A 12,035-nucleotide genomic window follows, 5' to 3' on the forward strand; every position below is an offset into this window, starting at 1 on the left:
TTAATTAAATTATAGTTTTAAATTATTTTAAGTTTAGTTTATTGTTAGTATACATAATTTTATAGAAAATTAAAATTAAAGCCATGCATCTGAAATTGTGTTCCAAACTTGAGGTTGATATCACAAGGAGCATCCAATTAGATTTTGTTTGAGTGCAATATCAAACATTTCCACTAGATGAAATTTCATTATACATATATGTATGTCATTTTTGTTATTTGTCATTTCGTTTTGATGATTTTCGTGATATTTTACATAGCAAGTGCCAAAACCTTTGTCAAGTTTTGTGGCATTCTGATGAAATTAAAAAAAGAGTAAAAAATAAAATACAATGAAAAAAAAAAAATAATAATACCGCCTCTTACATTTTTAAATCAAACAAGTTTTGTGTGTATGGTCCCTAAAAATACAGGCCCTAACTAACTTAGACTAAACATTGGGGGAAAACCTGCCAACACGCTCCAGTTCGGCAATTGTATAATCTCTTCCATATGTTTTTTTATACTTTCGTCTCACTCACTTCACATTAAAAACTATAATATAATAGGAAAATTTCATTTGAAACAAATAATTTGAAATAAAAATACACATTTAATGCATATAGGCATTAAAAGCATTAAAAGTTTAAATATATTTACACAGGAATTACAATCACAGGAAACAGTAAATGTTTTTTGTTTGTTTTTGCAGTTTATTCTTCATAAAATGTTTTCTTTAAATAACCTGAATGCTTTCGAAGTTTAAGAATGAAATTGTAGTGTTAAAGTGAGTTTATTTTAAGTTTTGTTTTGAAAAATGCACAAAAATACTATTTTCACATTTTATATGAAGTATTAAATATATGTATTTGTGTACATGTATATGTACACAGGAATTACAATCACAGGAAACAGTACATTTTTTTTGTTTATTCTACATGAAATATTTTCTTTGGGTAACCTGAATGCTTTATGTGAGTACATTAAAATGAAATGCTTTAATGCAAATCAAATATTCCAATTAATCTGACTATATAAACCTGACAAATGAGACAGTCAGAAGTCATGTTTATGAATTAGATCAAGTACAAATGCAGTTAAACTCAAATGTTTACATACACCTGGCGGCATCTACAAAATGTTAATTATTTTAGCAAAATAAGTGGGATCATACAAAATGCATGTTATTTTTTATTTGAGTACAGACCTGAAGAAGATATAAAATTTACATATAGCCCACAAGAGAAAATAATAGTTGAATTTATATATATATATGACCCTGTTCAAAAGTTTACATACGCTTAATACTGTGTTGTTATACCTGAATGATGATGATTTTTTTTTTGTGATAGTTGTTCATGTGTTCCTCATTTGTCCTGAACAGTTAAAATGCCAGCTGTTCTTCAAAAAAATCTTTCAGGTCCCACAAATTCTTTGGTTTTTCAGCATTTGTGTATTTGAACCCTTTACAACAATAACTATATAATTTTGAGATCCATTTTTTCACACTGAGGACAACTGAGGAATATGTTCATATCACTTGTTCATATGCAACTATTACAGAACTCGTAAATGCTCCAGAAGGAAAAACAATGCATTAACAGCTGGGACGTGAAATCTTTTTGAAAATTTGTAAATGTAACTTATTTTGTCTTCTGGGGAACATGTAAGTATCTTCTGTAGCTTCTGAAAGGCAGTACTAAATGAAAAAAAAATCGATATTTAGGCAAAATAAGAAAAATGTACACATCCTCATTCCATTCACTCCAAGTTTACACCCCTGGCTCTTAACATTTTGCAGATTCTGCAAGGTGGACTTCAACTGTGCTTAATATAACTACTGCGGGTTACAGGTTAACAATTGTTTTTTTAAAGTGTATGTTTTAATGTAAAAACCTTAGATTTTTTTGTGTGTGTCCCTCTGTCCACCCAATTAAAAAATTCCTGGAGGTGCCCTTGCCCCATTGACAGTTAGGTTTAGAGTAAGATGGACCTTAAAACATATTTTTACAAGACCACCAACCTTTTTGTTTGTACTTTATATTATTAGTAATATAACATAGACTATATTAATGTATAATTTGAATCAATCCTGACCACTGACTGCTGGAAAGACGGTGGTCAGTAAAGCATTGTTCGCTGTCTGGCTGGTAAAGCTGTAGCTGGCAGTAGGCGTCTCTCCGCAACGCCTTTGTACATTACAGCCTTTGAAGCCAATGCTAAAAGGAATTAAATGCGATCTTGATGTAATATTATCCCCAATTGGTTACATAATGCCATGGTCTCATTTCAGTTTTCTAGAAAGTTTTCTTTTGCAAATATGCCTAATAGGACTCAATTCTTTAAGGCTGACTCATTTCTTGACTTTTGTAAGATGAATAGCTCACCTTTTTAATCACTGTGATTCAGGCTGACCTACATGTATAGCTCTTTCCTAAAACTGGGAATTCATAAGGTTTATGATGTAATTCTTAAAAAAAAAACTATTATATTACATTATTCTTAGTAGGTAATCCTGGTTGTTACTGTAAATAGTATACATTTTAAAAAATGGTTGTAAATTAAACACCATGCAGCTTTTTGTAAGCAAAGTGCTTTATTATATTGTATTTGCAGTCATGCTTATGTCACCATATCATGTCGACATTTTAACAAACTGCAAATAACCAAGCTGTGAACACTGAACATTGCATACTATTTCACAAAACAGACTTTGAAACCAATTTTGTTCGCAGTATTAGTACTATACCAGAGTCAGTAACAGGTCACTGAGATAAAAAAAGGTCTCACAACAGTCATGTGAGACATACAGCATTTTGTTTTCAACTGAATTGAGCGGACACATTATACAAAGTCATTTTTGGTACACTGATTTCTAGTCCCTTAGAGCAAGTGTTCAAGTTGCCTTCCTCAAGGGCACAAGGTTGATAAAATGGGATCATTTCAGTGCCTTTCGAGTTCACAGATCAGCATAACTTTGGACTGACCCTGGCTGCTTTAACAAACCCGGCCCTTAATCATAAGACGTCCATATGTTCAGTGAGAATTTTATAATTTTTTCTAGAATCAACTTTTGAACATTCTTAATACTGGAAATGTTCATTTTGGCACAGAAAAATAGAATAAAAATATATCATCATTTGTATCACTGTCATTCAACAAATAATAATACTGACAAGTATTCAAACCATCATAGGGAATTCTGTCAGCAAAGCTCACTTTCAACAATTAATTATTCTCCTGCATGATGTTAAAATGATTAAAGGCATGAATTTATATTTATGTCAAAACCAAAATGAATGCCTTTATATATATTTTTTTTTTCGCAGCCCACACATAAAACTTTTTAAAAATCAAATAAACGTTTTCACTATGACAGTCCACTACTTCATTAACAACTTCTTAAGGAATATTCAAAACCATTTTATCATTCATTCACTCAACATGGTACAAAAGATACTTTTTGAACGTTAAAATACTTTCTTCTGGTTCAAGGCCTCGTTTTCATGTGTTTTTGAATATAACTTGTCACCACTATGTCTTTTGCTACAAGACACTGGCATGGTGAGATTCGACAACAGCAGCATCACATAACAGCACACATGATTGCACTCGGTAAACAAATCACGTTAGATCATTTCCAACAGAAAACTTCAATTATTCGTGCATGCAACTAATAATAATTGCGCAAGTAAAAACAAGAATGGAGATCCGATAAGTGTTCTTGTCAAATTTGTGCCACCTTTGTGCAATTATGAAATCTCCTTGAACTTCTCTGTGTTTGCGTGGTCAATCATACTCGGCTCTCCTTTCGCCTCAGGGTACATGTCACCAGCCAGCCCTTCCGTCGGCTCTCCGAACATCTCCAGTGCATCTAGAATGGTTTGAACTCTTCGGACGCCATCCCTCCGAGCCTGACGTACATCTGGGCGACCTTCGGGGTCTACCGAGTCCAGAGCCAGAAGTTCTTTGGTCAGCATCTCCTCCAGAATCAAGTATCTTTTATCATTCTTCTTCCCATCGAAACTTTTCACATTTTGTGCCAGTTTCTCCACACGTTCCAATATCTGCTGCACTTTGATCAGTCCTGGGTGACTCAGATCTGGTTCTGGAGTCTCCTCAGGCTGGAATTGTGGGGGTGGGATCTCTTGAGGTGTTTGAGGGGCGGCAGTTTCCTGGGGTTCTGGTGCTGGAGGAAATTGTATGGTAATATTGGATGTCTCTGATACCTGCGGTGACAGCGGTACGGGTTGTTGTGCTTTTGGCTGAGGTGCTTGTGTAGGTTGTTGATGTTGTGGTTGTACTGGCTGATGATGTATTTGCTGTGGAATTTCACTCACTCTTTGAATGGGAACCTCAAATGTAGGCGATCTGACAATTTCTTCAACTGGTTGTTCAGTTTTAGGTGATATTGCTGCGTGTCCAATGTGTTGCTGGACCTGGCAATGGTAACACATTCACTTTAGTTTCATTTCATACAATCATTCTGAACACTTTAGTAATGCTAACACTTAAATGTTAACATTAGGCTGCGTTCACACTTGGCGTCTTTTTTGACAAGAAAAAGTTGACTAGGGCGTTTTTTTAGTAAAAAAAAAAAGCTGGCAGCGTTCTGTTACAAAAAGCAGCCGAGTGCGTCTTTAGTTGCTATAACAACAGCTGCAACAGTAGCGTAGTGCTGTGTGGTGAAGGAATGTCGAGAAAGAGCCTCTTTGTGATGTATATTATGATAGAGTTGTTTACTCATATCATACAACTCCTTGTGCTCCGAAACTAGTACGATAAGTTTATTTACCGGCAACTTCTCCAGTTTTTTTTTCTTGTTGTTTTTGTTGTTATGGAAACGATAGGTCCCGCTACTCGCTTGTCATTGGTCAGCTGTCAAAAAAGATCTTGACGTAGGGCGTTTTCTTCAAAAAAGTTCAACTTTTTTCAACTTAAAAAGACGCTCTGAGCTGCAGAAAAAGACGCCGGCGGTGGCGTTTAAAAAAGCGCTCAGGGCTTTTTTGAAAAGACGGTTTACTCCATAGGATTAGAATGTAAAACAGACGCTGGCAGTTTGGAAAAGGACGCCAAGTGTGAACACGGCCTTAATGTGCTTAAAGGGTTAGTTCACCCAAAAATGAAAACTCACCCTCATGTTGTTTCAAACCCATATGACCTTTGTTCGTCTTTTCTTTGAGCACAAGAATTATCGTAGCTTCGTAAAATTAAGGTTAAACCACTGATGTCACATGGACTACTTTAACAATGTCCTTACTACCTTTCTGGTCCCTGAAAATGTCAGTTGCGTCAGACGCGCTTGAATTTCATCAAAAATATCTTCATTTGTGTTCCCAAGATGAATAAAGGTCTTACGGGTTTGGAATGACATGAGGGTGAGTAATTGATGACAGAATTGTCATTTTTGGGTGAACAAGCTCTTTAAGTAAATCAGTACCTATTAATAAATACTAATAAACAACGCACATACCTGAGGTCTCTCTCCCATGATCTGAGACATGACTGGTGACTGGGCCCTTAAAGGGACCAGGATGGGACTGGCAGCTCGATTCTGCTGAATCTGAATGGGCACTTGTTCACGGTAGATTGGAATTTTTTCTCGTGTTGGTTGAGAACTTTGGCTAGGCTGGGATTGCAAGTTGCTCCCTAAACCCTCATGGATCACCGGAATGGGGATGTAGCCCGCCCGGAGACCTGTATTGCTGGGTCGGGGGTGTTGATGAAGGCCACTCATTTGTTGGTGTGCGCCCTGTGGTTGATGAACCTGATGCAAATAAATATACAGTTTGATTTTGGAAATAGTCAGAAATGTACACACTATTATAGGTCGACCAATTATCGGCCTGGTTGATTATAGGGTATAGTTCAAACAAAAATGAAAATTCAGTCATTAATTACTCACCCTCATGTTCTTCCAAACCCTTAAGACCTTTGTTCATCTTTGGAACACAAATTAAGAGCTTTTTGATAAGATCCGAGAGCTCTCTGACCCTGCATAGACAGCACTGGGGTTCAACAGTAATTTTATGAAACTACAAGTATACTTTTTGTTATGCAAAAAAGCTAAAAAATAAAGCACAAAAGCTCCAAAATGGAGCTAGAGTGATGCAGAGGAGAAGAACTGTTGAATAAAGTTATTTAAATTTTTTGGGGGCACAAAAAGTATTCTCGTAGCTTCAGTTGAACCACTGATGTCACATGGACTATTCTGTTGATGTTCTTGATACCCGTCTGGACCTTGAATGTGGTAGGAACCTTGCTGCCTATGCAGGGTCAGAAAGCTCTTGGATTTCATCAAAAATAGCTTCAATTGTGTTCCGAAGATGAACAAAGGTCTTACAGGTTTGAAACGACATGCGGGTGAATGATTAATGACAGAATTTTTCATTTTTTAGTGAACTATCCCTTTAAGAATTTTTATAATTATTGGTATTGGTCATTTTCAAAACCAATTTGCTGATAAAATCATTTAAAAGCAATTTTAAGAAGTTTTTGTCAGAGCCCTTGTTACTTTTAATTTCGACATTCTTCTGGCAACTTTAATTTTTAAACCAGACATATATTGGTTTAAAATATCGGATATCAGTCTACTTGATATGTAATAATCTGTATCGGCCCTAAAAAACACATATCGGTCGACCCCTACACTCTAGCATTCAAAGTTTGGTAAGATTTTTTGAAGGAAACAAAAACTTTTATTCAGAATGGAAGCAATACATTTTCAGCAACCTATAAAACTCAATTTTTCCAATTATGAAAATACAGGGCACAAGGAAAAGTTCTAAATGAAACCTCCGAAAGCAAACTACTTGAATCAATGCAAATCTTTTCACAATGACAGAGACTGCCATGTCTAATAATATCTGATTCTTAACGGTCTTACCTCAGGTCCGTGTGAAGCAGGTGAGCAAGACAGACATGCTTCTGATGGGGCCTGCACTGGAGATCTAGGCCGACAGTGTGCTGTTGGGGTCGGGGAAGGCGTACGTCCATCCGATCTAAAATTTTGCTGCACTGCTGGATGGATGTAGGAGAAACTCGGGTACTGCTGCAGCCTGGGTTCAGTGTTTTCATGGGAGACTGGGATGGGGATGTAGCCCTGGCGTAGCATTGGTTGCCTCATCTCTTGAAGAAAGGATTTGTGCATGTCCTGAGGAGACTCGGGGGACATAGATGGGCCATTTGAAAAAATCTGGAAAAAGAAATAAAAAGGTTGGTTGAAAGGTCAAAATGATCTCATTATTTGCATAATAGTTGTATCCTCATGTAATGATGAGACAAAATATTCAGCATCATTATCCCAGTAGTGATTATATACCCTGGTCAACACAAATCAACGTCACTTCTGATGATGCTTTTCAGCCTGGCTCTGCTGAAGTATGTAGTAGCTATATGCCAAATTGTTTTGCAGAGAAGGCAAATATCTAAAGCATGTGGTTGACTGGGTTATTGAAAAAGCTCCAATTATCAACAACGGCATTACAGACAGCATGACAAAATATTTTGACTTGCACCAATGACTTGGCTATGGCCAAAAATATTAAAAACAAGCCAGAGATAATGGTATGCATGTTTTTTTTAATCAATCAGTAGCTAGATCATCATTCTTATGCTTTGAACTGTAAAAGGAAATAATGGTATTGGTAAACAGAATACGTCACATTGGGACAAACTTTCGAAAGTTAAACTTCAAAACAGAGGGTTACTAACAAGCACAACGTCTAATATTCAAACTCCTGTATTATCATAGTACTATCATTTATGATGATACACATTTTATGAACTAAGTCACTCTTGTATTAGACATAGATACTTCATATGACACATTATGTGATGATTAACTGTATTTTACACCTGCTACATTTTTCCTATTAGCGTCACATCACTGTCAAGTTGTAGGCATTTACGACTAGTCATACGCAGTCATATGCGAATTCCACCCGTTGTAAATCTGTCTAATGTAAAATAATATTATACGTTATTGCAAGGAACCAAACAACATGCTAGTAGGTTCAGTCACTGCTCCAATCCAGTACATAAATGTATAGCTCCACTTGAATGTTTCTCGCGTCTTCTCTCCTCATCTGTTTGACACGCAAAGGTCAGTCCGCCCTCTCTCAATGACGAGGCAGTCCAGGAACAAATATGAAACATGAGTGGGTAAAAACTCACTGTGCACAGCAACTGTTAAGCGACAGCATTGGCTTACAGGATATACCCTGTATGCTGTCGATTCTAATGCCATGACTCACTCTATGTAGCATTTTTCAATGGGTTCCTGTGCTGTTGACACGGTGTCTTAAAATACTCTTTGTGAGGGGGAGGGCCTCCCTTACTCATCAATGTAAATCAGAGTTGCACAGACACAACAAACATCAAACAAGATAAATTCCTTAACAAATCATCGCAAAACACCTATTCTGATGTTGAAACAGCAGAGCTGCTACATCATTTAAGATGGAGTTTTCAACAGGGAGGCAATTATTCCTGAATGAAGGTACAGTCACATCTAATGTTGGCTCCAAATCCAATCATTTCAACAAGCTCGTGTTCAATTTGATCACGATTCATTGTGTTGACCAACAGGTAGCTGCTTGGTTTGAAAGCAACTGCTTCATTCATTTCTACTATGGAGTGTTTTCTAGGGAACTTCATCAATCTGCCATATTGGCGGCACTGAATGTAAACAACGCCACTGACTGAACTGAATGAAACTCGCATAGTTTGCTAATTATTGCTGTTGAAAATGATTAGTTACTGTCTGTACTAATCGGTCAGACCGGGAAAAACATTTGGGGTAAAACATTTGGGGTACTATAGCCTGCCAAAAGTTATAACAAATCAAGAATAAGACTGCAAAAAACTGTCTGAGGAACAAAAGGCGTTTGTGGTTGGCCAAACTGAACCAGGATTTCCAGGGGAAAAAAACATTTGTGTTTGTTCTTATTTCCTGTCAGGTAGGTGAAATATTAGGCTAATATCTTAATTATGTATTTTTGTATGCATCTTTACCACCTATTAACTTTAGTTTGTCAAAATATTGTATTCAGTAGTGAATTAACAAAGCAGTCGATGCTGTTGTTTAAATCTGAGTATCACCAGTATGGTCGCGCATCCAGGTACCTGACCAAATCAATGTATTATGACAAAATGTAACCTAAACTTTAACTAAAAGCTAAAGTTAAGAAGCTTGTTCAGTTACGTTTCATCAAATATACAAACACATTAATATAGCAGTATATGCTATTATAAGCCAAGGTTAAAATGAGAAGTCCTGTGCCTGAAAATACAAAAGATGGATAATTTAAGGTTAATAATGTTATAAATTGATGACAGTTACTTGGTTTTACAAAACTGATTAAAACCAAGATGCTAAACAGAGAGAATAACGGCTGGTTAGCGTATATGACCTCATGCCCTCTGCTTTTTTTTTGACACAGACGCCAAGAGTAGCGCTCAGTTTATCTCCTGGCAGCTGTGTCTTTCCAGCAGATTCTTGGTGACACTAACTTCGGACAAGTGTTGATCTATCTAATGAAAGATGCCAACTGGCAAGCCCAGTGTTCCCCCAACATTTTTTTGACTCCCAGAACCTGATGTGTTTGACACTTCCAGTTTGTAACTTTCAAGCCCATTCATTGGGAATGACAGAATCGGTGAGTGGGTGGATCTTTCTGAAATCCCTTGTAAGGAAAACTTTGAGGGACGTGTTAGTGCTGTGCGGTTCCAGGGGATGTGGAGAACAAGCGCAGTGTGCGTAGTTCTCGAGGCTTTAAATAAACATTGTGGAGTCGTTCTAACACTCTCACATATGACTGCAGTGCGTCACACACTAATCACTTCAGCTGAGATCATCACACTAATATATTTCGCCCGTGAATATGCCGTCAGGCCGTTCAAAATACACGCGAACCGCTATTTCCACAGAGGTGACTGCGATTCACGGGCGAGCTAAAGCGAATATCAAGTGCGTGGCTCCTCTACCCTAGACAGTCAGTGTCTGATCAAGTATGGTTTGGATGTACTGAGTGGGATCGTAGCCTACGCATTCAACAAAACTGTCTTTTTCGATGAGACACCCTCTGAAATGCCATTATGCCCAAAGTAATCTCTAAAAGACGTCATGTGTTGATCTGCATTTTTAAAATCGGCTGAAAAACGCGCAGGTTTGACAGCGCAACTTCCAAAAGCAAAATCAAGATCTTACCTTTTTCGTGTCATGCCGCGGATCGTTCCACGTCGTTGTACGATTGTTGTGATCCACAAAAAACGGCCAACCTGTCTGCGGGTCAATTTTGATCTCCCACCCAGGTGGTAGAGGATCGTTCGTTGCCATCGTTTCGACTGGAGACAGTGTTTTCATACTCTGATATTGCTTCGCTCCCGTATATTGTGCCATTACAGCCGCTACAGACGCTTTAAAGGGTCCGTTTGATGACGTACTGTAAACGGGGATGGGTTTCTCGAAGCACCAAGGTCCCTCTGAAGACTACCGAGAAAGTTCTAGCTGAGGGCTCACTGTGAAGCCCACGTGTGTGACCAAAAATTACCCCTTGACCGTGCATACACAGATCCTCTCTGACACTTTAATCGCCTCCCCTCCGGTTTATTAGACCGAGCACACTTGTTGCTCTTTTAACGTAAAGACAAAGTATTGATAGATTTCAAAGAAAACCTGTCTGGTCTCTGTCATTCTACTCTTTTCTCCATTTTGCTTCTATAGTCAGTAGAAGTTGTAGTGTTAAGAGGAGACAGTCTAGTCTCTGGATTATTTCTAAAAATAAAATACAATAATCATTAGTCACATAGTCATTTTTCCAAACATTAAAATAATGTAAATATTAGAATAATACAAAAACAATTTCTGGGACTGAAACTAGCTAATCCTGGGAAGTCAACTTCCTGAATATTTACATATGTGAAAAATAATCATTTATAAAATGTAATATGAAAAATAAAACAATTTACGGACATACTTTTAAAGGATAAATTCACTTCTAGAATACAAAAAAATCCTGATAATTTACTCACTCCCATATTATCCAAGATGTTTATGTCTTTCTGTCTTCAGTCACAAAGAAATTAAGTTTTTTGATGAAAACATTCCAGGATTTTTGTCTACAGTCGTGGCCAAAAGTTTTGAGAATTACATAAATATTGGAAATTGGAAAAGTTGCTGCTTAAGTTTTTATAATAGCAATTTGCACATACTCCAGAATGTTACGAAGAGTGATCAGATGAATTGCATCCTTCTTTGCCATGAAAATTAACTTAATCCCGAAAAAAACTTTCCACTGCACTGTTAAGAAGGCTTCAGGGTGTCCAAGAAAGTCCAGCAAGCGCCAGGATCGTCTCCTAAAGAGGATTCAGCTGCGGGATCGGAGTGCCACCAGTGCAGAGCTTGCTCAGGAATGGCAGCAGGCAGGTGTGAGCGCATCTGCACGCACAGTGAGGCCAAGACTTTTGGAAGATGGCCTGGTGTCAAGAAGGGCAGCAAAGAAGCCACTTCTCTCCAAAAAAAAAAAAAAAGAAACATCAGGGACAGAATGATCTTCAGCAAAAAGTATGGCGAATGGACTGCTGAGGACTGGGGCAAAGTCATATTCTCCGATGATGCCTCTTTCCAATTGTTTGGGGCATCTGGAAAAAGGCTTGTCCGGAGAAGAAAAGGTGAGCGCTACCATCAGTCCTGTGTCATGCCAACAGTAAAGCATCCTGAGACCATTCATGTGTGGGGTTGCTTCTCATCCGGATGAGAAGCAACCCCACACATGAATGGTCTCAGGATGCTTTACTGTTTACTAATTTATATACTTTTTAAACACAAATGCTTGTGTTGCACCAGCCCGACTTCACATATGAGGTAGGCAGAATACTGACCCAGTGTTTACAAAGCGCATGTGCATAGAAAGTCAAATGCCCTTTACAAAAAAAAAAAAAAAAGGTAAAGCAACTATGTCGAACAATTTTGAAGTTAGGGGAGAAAATTAGATGAAGATTTTAGTCCTACACTATCTTTTTAAACCAAAGAACTAACCGTGTGTGACTTTTCCA

At 37.5% G+C, this 12,035-nt stretch overlaps 1 protein-coding gene across 1 annotated transcript; it reads right to left on the reverse strand.

The window, feature by feature from the left end:
• Positions 1-2,555: 2,555 nt before the first annotated feature.
• On the reverse strand, positions 2,556-10,440 carry bag3 (BCL2 associated athanogene 3). Its single transcript, XM_073835022.1, has 4 exons — positions 10,189-10,440; positions 6,865-7,173; positions 5,452-5,745; positions 2,556-4,417 (listed from the first exon to the last, which is right to left on the reverse strand). The coding sequence occupies exons 1-4, from the start codon at positions 10,378-10,380 to the stop codon at positions 3,731-3,733; spliced, it is 1,482 nt and encodes a 493-aa protein (XP_073691123.1). The 5' UTR covers positions 10,381-10,440; the 3' UTR covers positions 2,556-3,730.
• Positions 10,441-12,035: the final 1,595 nt, after the last annotated feature.

This window comes from Garra rufa, chromosome 2 (genome assembly GCF_049309525.1).
Source record: "Garra rufa chromosome 2, GarRuf1.0, whole genome shotgun sequence".
In the NCBI taxonomy this organism is placed as follows: domain Eukaryota; kingdom Metazoa; phylum Chordata; class Actinopteri; order Cypriniformes; family Cyprinidae; genus Garra; species Garra rufa.

Excerpts from the sequence above, each read along its gene's own strand:
- bag3 (XM_073835022.1), bottom strand. The coding sequence starts at position 10,380 with ATGGCACAATATACGGGAGCGAAGCAATATCAGAGTATGAAAACACTG. Across the intron at positions 5,746-6,864 it reads CTGCTTCACACGGACCTGAG|GTTCATCAACCACAGGGCGC; the intron begins GTAAGACCGTTA and ends TATTTGCATCAG. Across the intron at positions 4,418-5,451 it reads TCATGGGAGAGAGACCTCAG|GTCCAGCAACACATTGGACA; the intron begins GTATGTGCGTTG and ends TACCATTGCCAG.